The sequence below is a fragment of the Oratosquilla oratoria genome, chromosome 13, assembly GCF_046742065.1.
Source record: "Oratosquilla oratoria isolate Oo_2021 chromosome 13, ASM4674206v1, whole genome shotgun sequence".
NCBI lineage: Eukaryota > Metazoa > Arthropoda > Malacostraca > Stomatopoda > Squillidae > Oratosquilla > Oratosquilla oratoria.
The window spans coordinates 42,813,614-42,834,611 of NC_134789.1; the positions used below are offsets into that span (position 1 = coordinate 42,813,614).

A 20,998-nucleotide genomic window follows, 5' to 3' on the forward strand; every position below is an offset into this window, starting at 1 on the left:
CTACTTTGCATAAGTGAACACACGTACCCGTGTTCTTATTAGCATATAAATACATATATATATATATATATTCGTACATACAGTAACGTACACAGACATTGCAAGGGGCAGGTGCTTTGGGCTGGAAATTGGGCACTTCACTCTTTTGTATTATTCGTATTTGGCAACTATCCGGTAGGGTGCAACACCATTTTCCACATTATAAATTCTGAATGGTAAGAAAATGGAAAAAGCCTGTGAGAAGTCATTTTTCATTAATTTCTATATGTTTTTGTGAAGGGCACTTTTGGGGCACAGGGCAAAGAGGCAGCTGCTAGGGCAGCCCCAGCATCCCCCCCCCCCTCTGCACGGGCCTGTATATATATATATATATATATATATATATATATATATATTAAAAACAGAAAGTGAATAATATTTTTCACTTCTCATGAAACCGAGAAAAAACAAATACCTTTATTTCTTACTAAATTACAACAGACAAAACCTAGTTGTATCCTCACCTTGATTGCCAACCTATTTGGCCCAGTCAGAGTTAAACAAAGTCTTTCTTTTCGGCATTTTCAGACTCCTTAACCTCATAAATTAATTGCCAAACCTCACTGCACCGTGGCCACCTCAGGACTGCAGCCCAATGTATGAAATGTGAATCATGCAATCACATGTTCACAACATTGGTCCTGTGAAAGTTCCTGTCTACTTTGGCTGCCGAGTTCCGACGTTGACCTTGGCCTGGGTACTCCCATATAATTTAATTGTACGGCATTATTGTATACCTAGGGTTATTTACTTATTTATTTATTTGTTTATTCTTTATAATTTATTCATTTATTTATTTGTTTATTCATTTATTTGTGTCACACACCAAGAGAGGAGGACAAATGCACGTCCGGCGTGAGGTTGCGCCGGACGGAGGGCAAAGTGCTCAAAAGGAGGACTATCCGGCCTAAAGGGGGACGTCTGGCCACCCTACGTGACTACCCTCTTTTAGACAAACATTAAACAACTTCATCACCCAATCCACCATCACTGTACCTCCCTTTTTTAGACACTCCGCATGACACTCGTCTAACCCAGATGCCTTACCTGCTCTCATATTAATAACTGTTTTCGCCTTATTTCTCCTTTTTTTGTTTACCAGTGCCATTTTCTTAGAGCTTCCCACTGCAACTACCTTTCCCTCCATATCCTCCTTCACGTACAACTCCCTAAAATACTCTGCCCATCTTACTCTTACTGCTGTCTCTTCCATTATCATGTTTCCATCTGCACCTTTTACCTATTTTTTTCTACTTGATTCGCCTCCTCTTCCTCTTAACTTCCTTCCAAAACATTTTTCTTTACTTAAAAAAAAAAAAAAAAATGTCATATTCTTACCCCATCTCACGCCTGCTCTCCTTTTTGCGTGATATTTTGACATAGTCCGACGGGACTTTTCCGTATCTTCTCTTTTTCTGCATGAGGGGACAGAGCAGGGGATCGCTGATTAAATGAAGCAGCCTTGCTGTGGATTTGCTGTGTCTTGCTACATTGCTTCTGACCCAAGGCAGTGGGTGAGATGCAGGGATGTAGATTCAGGAGGAGCCAAGAGGGAAGGAGAGTTGGAGAATGGGAGTGGAGTATGTGGGGATGAAGTGGGAGTGGATTTACTCCTTTGACTTTGGCTACCTCCCTTGTGAGGGGGAAAAAGCCATTGGCATATGTATGTACTCTAAGCACCTCCCTACCTTCTGTCCTTTTCCTATTTCTCCATCTATCCTCCTCTCTCAACTTACCCTCTACTAAAAAATTATCTGATATTTCCCCTCTCTCCCCTTAGAACATGTACATCTAAAGCTCTTCCTACTCTTCTCCTGATTACCACTATACAATCCATTAAAGCCCTATCTACCACCCTCTCCCATGTGTACCTATGCTTTACTTTCTTCCTAAACAATGTGCTTGCTATCACCAACTTTCTAGATATCTCCATCAACTATCCACTACAATTTTTTCCTGAAATCCCACACTTCCCAACCACTCCGTTTATTGGTTTGTTTCCTACCCTAGCATTGAGATCTCCCAATACCTCTACAATATTTCCCCCTAAACCCTCTATACTCATTTAAATCTATCCAAAAACCCTCCTTTTCCTCTATACTCTTCTCACTACCAGGCCTATATGCACTTTCAAAGACCCACATCTCCCTTTCCAGTTTCCCTTTCATCCACATTAACCTTGAAGAAACCTTCCACTCCACCACATGCCCTATCCCTTCACTTACTATAATGGTCATCCCTTCTCTCCCTCCTCTCTTCACTACTGACAGTCAACTACACTCTCATACTCAAACTCACCTCTCCCTTTCAATTTTGTTTCACTCAGCACCAACACATCCATCTTCTTCTCACAAACATAACATACTGCCTATCTTTTCCCTTTTACTCTCATCTATACCACATCCAAACATTAAAAGACCCAAACCTTAGGGTTCTGGTTGGAAAGTTCCTCCCAGACCCTCTTATGCCTTTATTTTTAGGAATGTCTCATTTGGAGCTACAGAGTAGGATACCTAGTCCTATAATAATAATAATAATACACATACCAAAGGCTTTTTCCCTCTTACAAGGGAGGTAGCCAAAAAACAAAGGCATAAAATCCACTCCCACCCATTCAATCCCCACATACTCCATTCCCATCCCTCCCTCTTATCTTGACACCTCCTGGATGATGGGTTATCCCTGCATCTTGCCCACTGCCCTAAGTCAGAGGCAGTGTTGCAAGACCACACATCCACAGTAAAGCCGCTTCATTAAATCAGCAACCTCACCTCTCCATCCTCTCATGCAGAAATGAAGACTGGGAAAAATCCCTTCTGGCTGCATCAATTTATTTTTCACACACTCCCTTTCATGCATCATAGCATCGATGCACAATCATTCTCCATTCACCCCTATCTTCTGTCTTCTATCATTCCTCAACAGACATTCCCCTTACCTCATCCTTGGTCACCCCCTCGTTCACTCCTTCCATACCTGTTACTAATCTTTCTTCATTCATTCTTTCCATGTGTTCAAACCATCCCAATACTCTTTCATCAACCCTATATCCCAATTCCCTTTCCACCCATTCTCCTCTTCACCTACTCGTTTCTCACTCTATCCAACCTAGTAACCCCTATCATACTTCTCAGGTATTTCATCTCAAATACATTCAAACTCCTCCTCTTTTATGTTCCATTTCTGCCCCATACAGTGCTGTTGGCCCAATCACTCCTTCATACAATCTCTTCTTAGCATCCATTTCCAAATATCTATTTCTCATTACACTTTTTAATCCCCTAAGGCAGTTACTTGCTTCTCTTAATCTACATTCTACCTCCACTTCCATTCCCTTTCCTGCCACATTGGCACCCAAGTATCTAAAACTATCCACTTCTTCCAGTCTCTCTCCCATAATACTCACTTCCAGTCTACTGCCACTTTCTAATAATAATAATAATAAAAAAGGGGGTATGATACTTAATTTTCATTTACTCATTTTAATCTATCAATACATTGTTATGGACATAAAAAAAATTAACTCTCACTTCCAGAACTCTCTTTCTTTTTCTTCTTCTTTTTGCTTTTCTTTTTCTTTTTCTTTTTTGGCTCAGAATCTTCTGAATCAGAGTTATTTCCATCCTTGACCTTCTTCTTCTTCTTTTTCTTCTTCTTTTTCTTTTCCTTCTCCTTTTCTTTTTCCTTCTTCTCTCCACTGCCTTCAGAGTCACTGTCCGACGAACCATCATGTTTGTGTTTCTTCTTCCTCTTCAGCTCCTTCCTCAGCTTCTTCATCATCTTTTGCCTTGCTCCCCCGTCACTAGGAAGAGTAAGATGATCTTCAGCATCTGAGCCACCACTCTGAGACAAGTTTCTTGATGCATTTCTGTCTCTAGAATGACTTTCCTTCTCTCTTGAATCAATGTTCATGGGCCTTCTCTCTTCTACTCTTCCATTTCGGAATCTATCTCTTTCTCCATCCCTATGATGTCTCTCTCCCCCACCATATCTGTCTCGCTCTCTCCTATCAATGTTTCCTCCTCTGTGAGTATCACGTGATAAATCTCGCCTTTCATTGTTTCTGTCTAAGCCTCCACGACCTCTCCGTGCAAAGTGTCCTCTAGAACCACTAACACCACCCCTCCCACCCCCACCCCCACCACCTCTTAAATCTTTGTTTGGATCAAACCATTTAGAATTATCTACCTTCCGTCCAGATTCATCAAAGTACTCTACCCCTCTGCCTTTCCCTCGCCATCTAATCTTAGAAACTGACTGGCTGAAGTCAACATGAATTCTCCGGTCATCAATGAGAACATTATCCATCTTAAAGTAAGCGTCTTCACATGATTTCGTCTCAGAAAACTCAACAAAAGCATACTGAAGTGAGGCATTATTTTGTCTGTCCCTGATAACTTCACATGAAACTATTCTACCAAATCGACTGAAAATAATCTCCAAGTCTTCAGATGTTGTTACAGGATTTAGTTTACAGACAAAGAGAACATTTTCTGGAGGGGCTGCATCTGCTTCTGGAAGATCCCCCACCATTTCCAATATGGTAGCACGAGCTTTGGCTTCCTTCTCAGCAATTTCCTCCTGAATTTGCTCCATGGATTTTCCCTCTGTATCATCAATGTCTTCATCTGCACCAATATAGTCTGACTCTAGCATCTCTTTAGTTGGGACAGGGGACTCAGCTGGAAATGTCAGTTCTTCAGGATCTGGAAATGGATCATCTAAGATAACAGTGTGTGTGATACGAATATCTTGAAATGGCCGGTTGTTGTCATCTGTCAAGGCTTTATTTAGTTTATTCAGGACCCCGACACCTTCCACAATTTTCCCAAACACCAAATGTTCCCTGTCCAGGGAATCCAAGTTCTCTCCCAAGGTGATAAACCACTGTGAACTGAATCTGCAATGAAAAAAAGTATGTGTAAATACACTAATAGTGGAATGCAGACAAATTAGTCAATCAATCCAATGCCCCATGTTTCTTGCAGAAAACCCACAGATCTCAGGTAATAAGCAACAGGCATCAGATTGGCCCACAACTCACTTAAGGAAGATATTGCATCTTTATCTAGATAAGGGAGAAGGCAGGGGATACGGGTGAGTGGAGAATGGCTGTATATGGATGACATTTTGATGCAACCCAAAGGTATTTTCTCCCTGTCTTCTCTCTTTTCTATGTCTGTCAAGCAAGGAAGGGAGAGGGGGGGAGGAATGGGGAGTGGTCTTGTGTGGATATCTTAATGCAGCCCAAAGGGATTTCTCCACATCTTCTCTATTTTCCACATGAGGGGGCAGGTGGGGCGCCCTCAAGTGAAATGGCCCGGCTATAGATGAGCTGCCTTGCTGCACTGCTTCTGACCCAAGTAGTGGGCACAAGGCAGAGACAACCCTTCATCCACAAAGAGCTGAGTGTGGAATATGTGGGAGTAAATGCATCCCTTTGACTTGGCAAGCTCCTTTGTAAGGGAGAAGAAGCCCCTGGTATACAGATAGGTAGATATCTGTGTAAGGCTTGAGTAAGAGGGCCACTCCCCCAGCACACTTCTATGTAAGAGCCCTCAATCCTACCCATCCATTTCATTACATAAAACAAGCACAACCAACTAAATGAAAAAACAACAACTCATACATACAAAAACATTATATTCAATATCAAAACAAGCACTCCAAGACCAACTTACTAGTTCCTCCAGACATCAGTCCTACAAAGAAACCCCTTACACAACAAGCAAGAACACTAATACAACTGCATTCAGGTCACTATCCAGCTTTAAAAGAATACTATCCATCCATATACCTAGGGCCTCTTTCCCCTTATAACGGAGATAGCCAAGTGAAAGACACAACACATCCACGGCAGGGCAGCTTCGTTTACATGACAACCCCCACTTTCTGTCCTCTCATGCTGAAAACAGAAAAGACAGGGAGAAATCCCTTTCATCTGCGTCACAGGACAATATTGACACAGAGTAAGCCTGGCCACAGAATCAATTTGTCCCAGATATAATCACCAAACAGTAGACAGTGAATACATCATTTTACATTGCCTCAACTTAGCCTTACCCAGACAACACAATATCTCTTCAATTTTGTGAATTATGGGCCAATCCAATATCTGTTGCCGGTTACCTGGGAACTGATCATGAGAATGGATGACATAAGTCTTATGAAGAGTTAAATAGAGAAGTAGAAGACAGAGGAAAGCAGGGTGGGGAGGGGAAGTGGATAAAAAATTGAAACAATGATCTGCAAGCAGACTGCATACATTTCTGGCTGGAAGCATTTCCAACAGACTTTATCACTATATTGTAGCCTACTCATTTTATGTTATTGGCAGTGAACTTAGCACATTAATTTTCATATTCTATATGAAAAATTTCCCATCTGGGGTACTGGCTGCATGTTATTGTGGGGTTAAAAGCTACTCAGTAGCATGCAGCTGATACTTTAGGGCAGTGGTTCCCAAGCTTTTTCAGTTTGTTACCTAGTTTACCATCCCACATTAAGCATGTCACTCCATCGACAACATTGATATATATGACTAAATTAAATCACTAGAGATATTTTTGTTTACTTATTGTATTTGAATATTGTGCATCACTAATGACTATTGCCAAAGATGTCAGGAACATTGGTGGGATGGATGGAGTTGCATGCTTGAAGGTAACTGAGGAATTCTTGGCTTGTTGATTTTCAGAATTCTTAACTTTTTCCATCACCCTTCCATTATCCCCAAAAACTGTTAAATTACCCCCAGTTTGGGTACCCTTAGTTTAGGGCCTATATGGGGTGCCCCCTCAGACCACAGCCACACATCATTTTGTCTGTGATGGAGGAAATCTCTATTTATAGAGAAATTATATTTTATTATACTGCAACTGTCCCTCAGTTATGCTGTTCCCCCACTCTTAACCCATTCAACTCCGATGACAAGATGTCTTGTCATTTGGTCAAATAAAACAAAAAATCATAAAACACCAAAATGTTTGATCAAACACCAGAAAAATATGACGTCAGTCCTCGCTTCGCTCGCAGCGAAGTGAGGACTGACGTAATATTTTTCTGGTGTTTGATCAAACATTTTGGTGTTTTATGATTTTTTGTTTTATTTGACCAAATGACAAGACATCTTGTCATCGGAGTTGAATGGGTTAATACTGTCCAGTACCACTTCTCTGAATGTTCATTTCCTTATTTTTGCTGAACCCTGCTGAGAAGAATAATACCACCAAGTGTTCCCACTCGAGTCATAAAAGGCAACAAAAATGGAACAGGGATAGCACTAAGCATCCTACTCTCTGTAGCCCCAAGGTGATATTCCTTTAACAAATTTTGGCATCGAGTGAAACTAAGTTGAAAGGGAGGGGCAAGTTTGAGTTTGGGAGTGTAGTTGGGAGGGTGTCAGGAGTGAAGAGAGGATGAGGGAGAGAAGGGGTGGCTATACTAGTAAGTGAAGAGATAGGTAAATGTGTGGTGGAGTGGAAGGTGGTTTCCACAAGGAGATGGATGGATGGGGTAAAAGGGGCATTGGGAAAGAGAGGAATGTCTGTTGAGGAAGGACGGGAGAGGACAGAAGATAGGGGTGAATGGATAAGGGTTGTGTATTGATGATGCTGTGATGCATGAGGGGAAGTGGGTGGGGGACGGGGGGTGAGGGAGTATGTATGAGAAATAAATTGACACAGAATGTCCAGGTACAATAAAATCAAATTCCTTCCAAATAATTTTTAGTTATGGACTTTTACCATGAACTTTTTGAAGCTCCCTAATATTTCTTGAATATTTTTACATGATGAACTGACAATCAATGGCTGCTTCCCTACTCCCACCCATTTAAGTAGGCTGAGTCACATATCAATACAACATAGACAACAGTCCAAAGCATTTTCCTAGATCTGTGGAAAGGCCCAAGGACTACTACCAGCCAATTGGGGGTCTGTAGGTTTTCCACTCAAGGAAACTAATATCATTACAGACACCATTGTTTATATATACCTTTTCCATACAACCAGTCTTACTTACAGGTTACTTCCACAGGAAACCATGGACACAGTACCAAAGTCCTTGTGCTTCATGACTGGAAGTTTTTCTCCTTCATAATACTTGGCCTGTTCTCCAAACATCCTCCCATATATTGACTCCCCTGAAAATAGCAAATATCATAAACAATACTGAATTCCATATATATTATATACATACATATACCAATGGCTTTTTCGCCCTTACAAGGGAGGTAGCCAAATTCAAAGGCATAAATCTACTCCCACCCATTTCATCCCCACATACTCATCTCCCATTCACCACCCCTCCCTCCTACTTTTCTTGGTTCCTCCTGTATGATGGATCATTCCTGCATTTCACCCACTGCCCTGGGTCAAAAGCAATGTAGCAAGACAGAGCACATCCACAGCAAGGTCGCCTCATTAACCCCTTCACTCCTGGCCAAAATCTCACGGGCAGCATTAGCTGCCAGACGTGCGATGTTGCATCATAATACTCGCATTATAAAAAATAAAGTCACCACTGTATTAATTGTTTTCTCTTTCACCCGTGAATTTTGATAACCATAGAAAATATGATGAAGCCAGTTTACAGAGTATGGGGGTCACGCAGGTACAACTACAATAAATATAATCAAGACGCCGACGTCGGCATCCTCACGTACCCACTTGCTCCTCATGATGCCTACGTAGGCGTCACCGTATGGAAGGGGTTAAATCAGTGACCCACCCCTTCTCCATCCCCTCATACAGAAAAAAGAGAAGACACAGAAAAATCCCTTATACATACATATACCAAAAGGTCTTTCCCCACTTATGAGGGGGATGGACAAGTCAAAGCATACATGCACCCTACAGCTAACCAAAAACCCATTCCATTTCCTTCTCATCTTAGTGCCTCATAGATGGTCATCTCTATTTCCTCCCACACTGCTTGGGTCAAGGCAATGCAGCATGACAAGGCACTACCACAGCAGGCCCTGAGAGCTACAGCTTGAGTCTGTGCTGTACACTCCAAGGACTCCATTCAGGGTGTGGCATGAGTCGTGCCAAATCAACCTTAGTTCATGCCTCTCTCTTATCTCCCTATTTGATTTTTTTTTTTTTTAATATTCTGTGTATAGTAAAGGAAGCTGTATAATACACTAAGTATAATTTGTTAAGATTATAACAATGACTACCCTCTCCATCCCATCCGTCTCACCTGTGACACCTTCGGCACGAGAACTTAGGGAAAAAGTGCTGCCACATGCCATAGAATTGATTCAAATTGATGATATAATCCTAAAAAGTGATACTAATTGTACTATACAGATTCTTTACTATATACAGAATAAATAATAATAATAAACAAATAAAATAAAGATAAATAAAAAATCAAATAGAACATAGACGGAAAATAAGAGAGTGAGAGGCATGAACTAAGGTTGCTTTTGCAGAATGGCTAGTTATGTCACAACATATGCCACACCCTGAACAGACTCATTAGAGCATAAAGACTATAGCTTACCCCTACTGCTTCATACTGTAGTGACCTCTCCCTTCAATAATATATATATATATATATATATATATATGCAATAAAAACACTAGGAGCGTGTGTTCACAAATGCGTAAGTAAGTTTACTTTTCCTAGTGGTTACTTATGCGCATATATATATATATATATATATATATATATATATATATATATATATATATATATATATATATATATATATATATATATATATATATATATATATACATACTCCATCAATAAAAATCACAAGATCATACAAATATATCAATGACCCTTTCCCCCCTCAAAGGATGTTGACTAAGTCAAAGCACACACACCCTCCAAACACAATAAAATCAATGTACCGTATTTTCCGGCGTATAGTGCGCAACTTTTTTCCGTTGGAAGGGCCTAAAAAGGGGGGGTGCGCGTTATCCGGTGGTGCGCATTATCTACGGCCTACGATAAAAATTCTACGGCTGTGTGTGTAATTTTTTTCACAACAACGTGACGATGTTGGCCGTCACAAAATCGGGACGGCACACTTCTCCGTGACGTTCCGTGAAAACAAGAAGAATAGCCATGGTGACATGAAAGAATACGCCAGCATGGGCTACCGTATATAAATATTTGGTATAGGTAGGTATCTATCGAATCTTATTTTTATGTTTAGATAGGCCTAAACACCATGAAACGTGATCCTAGTTTGAATTTTTATGTTGGCTTTGTTGCTTCACTTTAGGTATGGTACAAATTCCGTTGCGGCCGTTCATAAACTCGTGTCAAACACCTGACTACAACACCCTCTTTCGGGAGTTATATTAACTAAACGTCACCTCGATGAGAGACTGTCCTATTTCACCTCTGTCATTGCAGGTTCAAAGCTAAAACAAAATAGTCTGTAGTTTGTTTCAGTATTAAATAAAAAATGGTAAAGACGAATTATTTCCTCAAGCTATAAAATGAACATTTTCTGTAAAAATCCCGAAATTTTTCTGTATATTTTACTTTCAGTAAACTTTTTTTAGATCATATTTCCTACAAACTATTTAAGCTACAAAGTAATAAGGGACCAACGCACAACATGAGTCATATACCGGTACATGTAGTTCCGACTTTTTCTTAGTTGTGTCCTGATTGATGCCTAAACTGACACTTAATTTAGTGACAAATCAACAGATTTCCCTGCGGTGGCTCTAGCCAATGAAAAATACTTCTCCATGTAACCTCGTTCACATGATATAAATACCGAGGTAAAACTGCATTATAGACAAATGCGATCGGGCATGCGCGTTATACGTCGGTGCGCGCTATCTGTGTACTGAGATAACGAAGTGCATGGGTGCGCATTATAACCCGATGCGCATTTTAAGCCGGAAAATACGGTAATATCCCCATCCCAGCACCTGAAGGATAAAGCATATTCTCTCCATAAGATTATAACTGCCAAAAAGCTTACCTCCTTTACCAGACCCTGATGGATCACCCGTCTGAGCGATGAAGTCTTGCTCAAGACTGTACATAAGGTTGAAGTTGTAATATTTCATTTTACACAGCTTCAAGAAGTTCAGGCATGCTGAAAAGGAAAATTCATATATTAATTATAAACATGTATTTTCATACCAGGTGGCATTTTTTCTTAAATATAACTGTTGCCTAACTCTTCTAGTTATCTCTGGGAATCATCAGTAGAGTAAGGCTCCTAGCATATCTCAAATAATCCTGTGACCCATGAGAAGTACCTGTTAGTGGTGATCCTACGAGATGGATGGCAAAGAAAATCATCTCCTTGCTATCCATTTTCAAATACCATCAACCCACTCACCTATTTGAAGGTGCAACCCCAAGAGAATGGCAAGTTTGTCTGGACTGGTAGAAATCTCTTTCTATGAACTTCAGCTGCAATTCCTCCGTTTTCACACATAAGGATAGCTGACACTCAGGGACAACTTCCCTCCTACCTCTTTCGGCCAGTGTCACTGAAACAGTCCCACACTAATACAACATACAAAACTGTCCAAAGTTTCTTCTCAGAGAGATTTATGGGAGGGCCAAAGGACTGTTGTTGGTTTACAATCAAACTTGAGGCAACAATTATTAATATTAAAATAACCATTTCAGTACCAGATGGCACTTTCTCTTCTATTCAAGCTACCCCTAGGCCATTTCATTTACTTCTATGAAGTGGTTCCTACCAACTTAATTTGGAAATTAGTACAATTTGCAGAATATCAGAAGAATCCTTTCCTGTTTCCAAAAACCACCCTGCATCCTATAAGGTGAGAATACAGTGACATGAGTTATAAGTCTGGGGTATGGGGCGAGCTGAACTTATCCCAATATGTCCAATGCCAAACCCATGTTTCAAAATTAAGAAACATTTTGAGACAAACTATTTGTAAAACTGGGATACTGGAATAGTGACAAGAAATTAAATGCCTCCTTAAGTAATATCTTCTTTCCTAATTTCTTAAACTACCAGTCACAAAACAGACATTACTGGCATTTTAAAATAATACTACCATACACTTCGGCCTCTTCTTGGGTGGTACACATGTTAACATAAAGTCTTGTTTATCTCTTCCTGTGCTCAAGAGTATGTGGTAGCAATCTCCAATTGTTCTAAAGTGCTTGGTGCTCTTGAAAACCCCAAAGAAATGTGGGATACCTTGAAACATGAAACTCTGAAAGTAACTACGAAGTGCATTAGAAAGTATCTACAGTCAGTGAGTAGTGTAGTGCCCCATAAGATACTGGAGAATATAGAGATGAGTTATGCTGCCAAACTGGCTGGGGAGTTGAACCAATACTGCACTGAAACAGCAGACTATAGCTCTCTCATGGAGAGATGATAGGCACATCAGTGGAATCATCCAGGATGTTGAGGGCCATTTCAATGAGTGACCAATGCTATACTTAGCAAATCTTGAAGCACCACTACAAATCTGTGACCCAAGCAAGCATTGTATGAGTTGCTGATGAGCATCTAGTGTCAGAAAATGGTTGGGTGTAAAGCTTACTGGGCTGAATACTTTGAGCAGTTGTTCTTGATTGATCCTCCAAGCAGCCAACTTACCCTGGCTGGTGTTCTGGTGAAATTGCTGAGCCAGTGATAGACCAAACTCTGCCCTTTGTGAGTAATGTTAGAATGGCTGAAGTTGAAAAGTGAAAAGGCAGCTGGCACCTGCAACATCAGTACAGAGTTGCTGAAAGTTGGAGGTGAGAGCATGATCTATGGGTTGCATATAATGATATCTGACATTTACCATGTCAACATCATTCCCTCTGACAAGAAAAAGGTTCTTGGTCTCCCTATCTGGAGGAAGGGGGTTGGCAGGGTTACATAACTTACCCAGGTATTACACTGTTTAATGTGCCAAGCAAGATGCTTGTCCATCTGTTGCTGATACAGGTTCACTTCCACCTGCTCATGTTTAGAGGCATGATCTGTCTAGGTTCACACCTGGCAAGTCAACATTTGATCAGATCTTAGTGCTTCACATTCTTGAGAAGCACTAATGTGTTTTAACAGAGTTGCTTGTCCATGCCCCAACACTTTTCAACACTTGCAAGGACTGGGTATTAGATAGTTGTCAGTCAATGCCATCGCGGAACATCCACAGGCAATATAAGTCAACAACCTTGACTTTGCTAATGATACCTTTTCTTCAGTCATTGGAGGCTCTGGTTTCAATACTAAATTCAATGCACATACATAGGGGAGCACTGGCAACAAAAAGGTCACCAACCTTATCCCTGCCAATATATATATATATATATATATATATATACATATATGATCAGCCACAGAACTTGTGGTTCAAGCAAGTCATCATCACAGATATCTTGATAACTGCTGTATAGCTGAGGGTTTCCAGTCACTGAAACTCATGGTATGTGGGGGAAGAAAATAATGTAATTCCTATACAGTATTTCTAACTGGCAAATGAAGCCATGTTAATACCATAAAGCTGCAAATTAGTGAATCTGGGTTCTTAAACTTCAATATTCTTGGCAAGATTTTCATATGATCTGGAAAGCATGACCTTGCCCTCTGGCGGAATACCCATTGGATGCTTCTTTCCATCCTTCATATCAAATGCTTTGTTTTTTGCTAAATATTATCATTATTCCTTTGTGGCAAGCATGTAAGTCAACTACTATCCTACATTCTTAGCAAATATTGCCTCCTTTCCCTAATTGTGGTCATTCTCCAATTAAATGTGAATATATATCTCAACATCCTCCTTCAAGCGACGAATTACCACCGCATAGATTGTGGACCAGAGGGAAATACAATGTGATTAAGGAGCAATTGTCGCAAATTGACTGGGATTACGAATTCAGATACCTTGATATTGATGCAATGTATAATATCTTCCTTGAGTATGTTCATCATTTGATAGCAGAGTATGTACCAGTTACTACCAGGCTTCATAGTGGTCCTCCATGGCCAGTCAAACCTCCTTTATCTCTTAAAAAAGCTAGATCTTTAATGTGGAGTAATTATAAAGAAGTCCGCTCACAAATTGGCAGAAATTCAGTTGAAGCCGGAGAAGCTTTACATCAATTTCTGCAAATCAATTACCAATACAAAACCTTTGCCATTAACAAACAGTCAGAATATGAGCTTTCTTTGGTAAGTGACATGGTGCATAACTCTAAGCTTTTTCATGCCTATATTAGGAGAAAAAAGGTAGCAAGAGTGGGTGCAGGACCTTTAAAATCTCAAAGCGGGCAGATTGTTAATGAGGCAATTACTATGGCTGATATATTTGCCACAGCTTTCGCATCAAAATGTCGAGGCTAACCCATTACCTCATCAGGTTCACGGAGGTACAATAGGGGATCCTGATATATCGCAAGAATCTGTGACTAAGGCAATTGCACAGCTTAATTCTTTTTCAGCCATGGGACCAGATGAAGTGCACCCTTATTTTTTAAAGTCCTGTATTGAACAGTTATCTTACCCATTAACACTCATTTTCCAAAAATCATATGCAACTGGCCGTCTACCAGCTCCATGGAAAACATCATTTGTTGTGCCCATTTTTAAGAAAGGTTCCCGTGCAGATCCATTAATGTATAGACCTGTATCATTAACATCAGTTGTGTGCAAATCCTTAGAAAGAATACTTGCTAAACTAATATATGATTACATTGAGGAAAATAATCTGTTAACACATGACCAATTTGGTTTTCGCCCTGGAAGATCTACCGAAGATCAGTTACTGATCACGTATGATGAAATTACTCTGGCACTTGATCGTGGAAAAACAGTTGACTTGATTTTATTTGACTATTCCAAGGCCTTTGATGTTGTTAATCATGACATTTTGTTGGACAAATTGATAAACCTAGGGATTACAGGCAAAGTTCTTTTCTGGATTAAAGATTTTCTTACAGAACGGGTAATGAACGTTGTTGTGGCACATGCTAAGAGTTCACCTAAGCAGGTAACCAGTGGAGTCCCTCAGGGATCAGTTTTGGGGCCTCTACTCTTCTTGCTGTACATTAACTTCATTACATCAAATACCAGGTCTCCTACTAAGATATTTGCCGATGATTTGAAGCTGTATGTTAGTATTGAGGTATGTTCAAAAGAAGATGCCTTGACTGTGGTGAGAAGATGTCAGGTGGACATTGATACTCTCTACCAGGTATCTGAATCTTGGGGACTTGCACTCAATCCAGCAAAGTGTGTTGCCATAAGGTTTACCGGAAGCAATGCTTTTTGGACAGGTTTGGTAGATGTTCATTATCATGTCAATAACGTATCTATTCCATTTCAGGAATCAGTTACGGACTTGGGTGTGTGTATTGATAACAAACTTAAATTTCACCAACATATTTCTAATATTGTACATAAAGCAAGTGGAGTATCAACCAGTATTCTCCGATCAACAGTTAATCGGCAAGACTCTTTTATGCTTCCCCTTTTCACCACACATGCTTGAATATGCATCCTCAGTTTGGAACTTGGGTTATGTAGGAGATGTTAGACAGTTGGAGTCTGTACAAAGGAGATGGACAAGGAAGATACATGGATTGGAGGATTTGGATTACTCGCAGCGACTTAGGACTCTTAACTTATATTCAATTAAAGGGAGATTACTTAGGCATGATATAATTAAATGTTGGCATATTTTCCATGGGAAACTAGCGATTTCTCGTGATGACTTGTTCCCTCGACCCTTGTTGAGTAGCACAAGGGGCCATAACTTCAAAATTGGTCACACCAGAACACAAGTAGAAGTACGGAGAAGGTATTTTAGTATTAGATGTGTGAATCTGTGGAATGAATTGCCAGCAGAACTTGTTAACTGCAGTGATATTGATGTGTTTAAACGAGGTCTTGCAGCTTATCTCGGTGATATATTATTTGATTATATTGCATAAGGCAGTACCAATTGACACCTTGACACAGCTCCATGCAATGTTGCTGCTTATGATACACTATCCAGCCAGTTGCAATTAATATATAAAGGTCATGTGTAGAATTATGGGCTGGCGTATCAGCAGAGTGCGGCTTCCTTGCCTACATCATAAGCAAGATGTGGATGAGAAGCCCACCAGGTACGAGAACCAGGTAAGAGAAGTGTGACCTTCTTGCCTCCCATTCCATTGCATACACTCCACATTTTGTATCTCATTCTTTATTTTGTCATACACATTGGAGGTTAATATCATCCATCTGTAGTTATTTTACACTGAAAATAAGTTCATTAGGAGAAAAGATGGTAAATTTTTAGAAGTGCACACCTATGCAATATAGCAATAGAAAATTAATGATTAATTTTGTAAATTATAATACATCAACATTTGATTTTCTTGGCAGAAATCAGTAACAAAAAAATTGCTAAAACCTATTTACTAATGAACGAAGTCACAGCAGTTGAATGATACGCCATGTTTGTTTTGATAGATGCAGAGGTCGAAGAAATGAAAGGATGGCAAATTCATCTATTATAACCTAACCTAACCTATATTTAGTAATTCGGTACCTCAAATTCTAAAGATCATCTAGGTCATCGTCATCATCACAGATGCTGACGGCCTGATTATTATTGTACCTCAGGCAATTAACAGACGACAGCATAACCCTGTGTTCTCTCATAAAGTCCAAGGAAGCCCTATTGTCTCTGTAACAGCAGTTGTTAACATCACCTAGAGTTGGAAAACACCCAGTCCTCAACATGAAAGCCATCATCTCAATAACCCCTTCAATACGGGCCAAAATATCGCAGGCAGCATTAGTTGCCAGACATGCGATGTTGCGTCATAATACTCGCATTATAAAAAATAAAGTTACCACTGTATTGCTCGTTCTCTTTCACCCGTGAATTTTGATAACCATAGAAAATATGATGAAGCCAGTTTACAGAGTATGGGGGTCACGCAGGTACAACTACAATATATATAATCAAGACGCCGACATCGGCATCCTCGCGTGCCCACTTGCTCCTCATGACACCTACGTAGGCGTCATCGTATGGAAGGGGTTAACAGTGACTGGACAATAGCATGGCATCTGGACCATATCCTAGCAGCTTCATTCATTAGTAAACTTGCTTGTAGCAAGGTTTTTTTGTTTATTTCTGCTAAGTAGAAAATTGAATATATGATATTACGCTCATGTATTACAATCTATAAAATTAATATTTAATCTTATATATTGCATAGGTGTGCACAACTAAAATAATACCTTATTTTGTCATCCTAAAAATTTACTCTTCTTGGTGCCTCTCAAATATATCTTAAATCCGTTAAATTACTCTATCCAAGAAAATCAGATGTAAATAAAGGGTTTAGGGGTTGTTCATAAAGATGAAAAACTAGTTACAAGTACAAGCTATACTAATGGTGAAATATTATTAACTGACTATATTGGTACTTAATAACTGTTGTCCTGATCAGATATAGGACAATTTCGTCATACCAAAGTACTGTCATACAGGTAATTATTTGGAAACCATGTTTGTGTCAGAGTATTATACGTTTACGGTCTACTCACTTCGGGGGCGTTCTTGTGTATAAAGGTCAATGGTAAGGTCTCCAATCGTTGTTTCAACAACTACCGACATTGTGTGTTATTGCAATAGGGCTCTGCAGATCAGATCATTGAGTATAACGTTTATACCAACGCTCATTTAGCCTTTTGACTTTATAAGTTGGGATATTTTTGTCCACAATTCATTCATAATTTTTTTCTTTAATGGCTTTGAACAAAGCAATTGCGATTAATGATGCCCTGTCTTCTACGTATTGTTTCGGCTTTATATTTTTACTTTTATATTTTCGGACGTCTGGCAGTATCTCGGACATTCGTTTACCCAACAACAAACTATGCTTTCGGTTTTAACACTTTTGAATCGTATCTTAATGGTAAACTGTTGTTCATTTGTATGGAATATCGTACGTGTTTTTCTCTGAGGCCAACGTAATTTTTCTGTTGCTATTGTTTTGATGTTGTTGTTATTGCTTTTGCTATTATTGGATGTCAGCGAACTGTAAGTCTTAAACGAGAAAGGCTGGAGGAATTGGAGAGTTTTAACTATTTGAAGTCGCATGTGGCAAGAAAGGAAGGGGTGAAGGTGGAAGTAAACTGCAAGTAAATGTCTTGGTTGATTAAAATGTGTCATGAGAAATAGGCATTTAGGGATTGATGCAAAGAGAAGATTATATGAAGGGGTGATTGTGCCTACGACAATGTATAGGATTTTATTATTGTATTGGTATTTAAGAGGCAGAGAGAAGTTTAAATGTGTTTGAGATGAAGTCTCTGAGATGTATTTTAGGAGTTACAAGGTTGGATATTGTGAGAAATGAGGAGGTGAGTGTGGCATAGTGTAGGCTATAGTGTACATTGTATTCCCACTCCAAAGAAATCGGTGTAGCGCGACACAGTGATGCCCTAACCAGCATCGACCCCTTTCGAATAACGGCCCTTTCAGACGCCCAGCTACAGTACATGAGAGGGTCACGCATACCAGGCGTGACCACGGTGCCACATAGACATGAGTAACTACTCAAACAAGCACCTATTAGGAATAAAGACACGTAGGTAGGAATGCAGACATTCGGAAGCATGCCGATGTCACACGTACATAACAACGCCCAGAGAGCGGAGCTGCTAGGCAGAGCTGGAAACAAATCTAGATGGAAGTATGGAACGTCGGCAGCATCTTTGTCCTGTGAGGCGAAGGACGCGCTTCGTCGGAGCCCAAGCAGACATACTCATTAGCCTTCTCCCGCGTGGCACGCGCCCTCCTGTACGCATGACCAGGCGCAGATCCAGGAATGTTATTATTTTTTTTTTTTTTTTGGGGGGGGGGGCGAACCGATAACCGATACTTGAAACACGCGGATATTTTAACCCCAAGAATAATGCTGTTGGCTTGGAGATTGGTCCAGAAACCTAAGTCTGTTTTGCTCGTAATTGTATGTAAAATCATATAGCCCAAGGTAAAATTTACGAATACTATGTGGTACGTTGAGCACCCCCCATCCGCGCACCTCCACCGTGACGTCATAGGAAATCCAGAGGGGGAGAGAGTGAGAGGTGAAAGAAAATGTAAACTTAAAGAAAACCATCTGTATGTATGGTAAACTTTAAAATTACACTGTGATGTTCACATAATACTGAAATTACTCAGTATCACTTTCTTATCTTCAAATTATCAGTATCTGAGATATGACCGCCAGAAAAGTTATAAAAATGTTTTCCATGCTTTCACATTAGGTGGATTATATTAATATGACGAGTTTTTAGATGGGATGACATGTCAATTTATATGTTGACCAGGTAGATGAGGAAGATATCATACTGTTGATACACACCAACTAGCTGAACATAAACCCAGTAGTAATGACACATAAAAGCATCATATGGTTTTTATTGTATTACATTTTGGATTTGCGTGGGGCGTGGATTTTATATGTAGACCTTTATCTCCACCAAGCTCAGTTATGTTTTAACCGGATTTTTTTGTCTATTTATTTGCAATTGAATGAAAATTTCAGGAAATGTTGCTAATAAATAGTTACTTTCAAAATGACGGCTGCATACATATCCAGATGACCGAGTATTGTGTGTGCCACATAATTCAATCCACTTCTGCACTATACAAACTGTTGGCATTTTTATATGTTATTTGTCTGCCTTAGCTACCCCTTTAATCAGAAGATGGAGCTTCGCTCCACACACTGGTGACTGACAGCTCTCGACCCGCGGAACCCTGGTCTCGATATTTCCGTTGACGTCATCATCTACCTGCGCAGTGGAGAGGTTTTCTGGCTCTCCCTCAACCCCCCGCTAACGTACCTTATAGTATTCGTTTTACCTTGATATAGCCTATAATTCACAAATATAATTCAAATCATAAATTCGCATTAAAGTGTTTATCCAAGGAGAATCAAACTCGAGATGAGTGAAAAAATTATATTATTGTTAATGAAAATAACATGACATTAGAAATTAGATCGCACTCTGCAAAACATAAATGTGTGCTCACTACTCAATTACCGTCAAATAATACAACACACCATTGATAATAATGGTGTTTTTGTACCATGATACAATAGTAGTACACATTGACACCAATATACAACAACACAACGCAACAACACATCAAGAGAAAAGTAAACGGCGGTTCTTTTCCGAGAATTTGTTCAGGATTTGCTCCACGGAAATGAGAATGGTATTATGCACTGAGAGCAATGCAAGACCATTCATGCGTTCCTGCCCAACTGTGCTTCTAAGATATGTTTTCAGTCTTTTAAGTGCTGAGAAAGACCTCTCATCTTGAGTATTTGACACCGGTTGCGTTAACACAACCTTCCAAAGGCATGATATGTTGGGAAACATGTTCGCACTCGCGTGTACTTGCGTGTCCATCAGAGAACTGAACGTTGGGGAACATATTGTCCAACGTTCTATTTCTGCTATTACATGAGGCAGTGATTCAATATTTATTTGATACAACTCTGCAGCTTGTAGAACAGCTGCTGCGTTTGTGTCTGGACCTTTGAGTTCTTTCACCTGAAGTGTTACAGCCACACTGCTTTCGCCGAAACGATATCTTAATTCAGACAGCACGTGATCTACGAACGGAATGTACACCGACCTGCGATAATATTCTTCCGGGCTCTGATGAGGAGCGTTGGGGGGGGGGGGGCACTTGTATCCGCGCCTGCGCATGACCTATCGAAATAAACGTGTAAATCGCCCTACGTGCGTTCTACTGTTGACTTTCCCTCCCCCTTTGCAGCAGGGCTTGTAACAATGTGAAGAAGAGCGGGGGTGGAAAGGGATCTAACAGAGAGCGTTTGTGAAAGATTATTGGGATGGTTTGGGCACATGGAAAAAATTAGTAAAGAAATATTAGCAAAAGAGACGTGGAAGGTGGAGATGGATGGAGTGAAGTTCAGGGGATGACCGAGGGTGAGATGGGAATAG

The 20,998-nt window shown here is 40.0% G+C and overlaps 1 protein-coding gene across 1 annotated transcript; it reads right to left on the reverse strand.

Annotated features, from left to right (window-relative positions):
- Window positions 1-3,503: 3,503 nt before the first annotated feature.
- Window positions 3,504-17,894, reverse strand: LOC143032406 (peptidyl-prolyl cis-trans isomerase sig-7). Its single transcript, XM_076197141.1, has 4 exons — window positions 17,555-17,894; window positions 11,000-11,116; window positions 8,062-8,182; window positions 3,504-4,939 (listed from the first exon to the last, which is right to left on the reverse strand). The coding sequence occupies exons 1-4, from the start codon at window positions 17,622-17,624 to the stop codon at window positions 3,559-3,561; spliced, it is 1,689 nt and encodes a 562-aa protein (XP_076053256.1). The 5' UTR covers window positions 17,625-17,894; the 3' UTR covers window positions 3,504-3,558.
- Window positions 17,895-20,998: the final 3,104 nt, after the last annotated feature.

What these genes read in the sequence shown, in the direction of transcription:
- LOC143032406 (XM_076197141.1), bottom strand. Translation starts at nt 17,624, where the DNA reads ATGTCGGTAGTTGTTGAAACAACGATTGGAGACCTTACCATTGACCTT. An exon ending in ATCAGGGTCTGGTAAAGGAG is followed by an intron (nt 8,183 to 10,999) that starts GTAAGCTTTTTG and finishes TGCTATTTTCAG; the next exon opens with GGGAGTCAATATATGGGAGG. An exon ending in GTTTCCTGTGGAAGTAACCT is followed by an intron (nt 4,940 to 8,061) that starts GTAAGTAAGACT and finishes TTTTCATTGCAG; the next exon opens with ATTCAGTTCACAGTGGTTTA.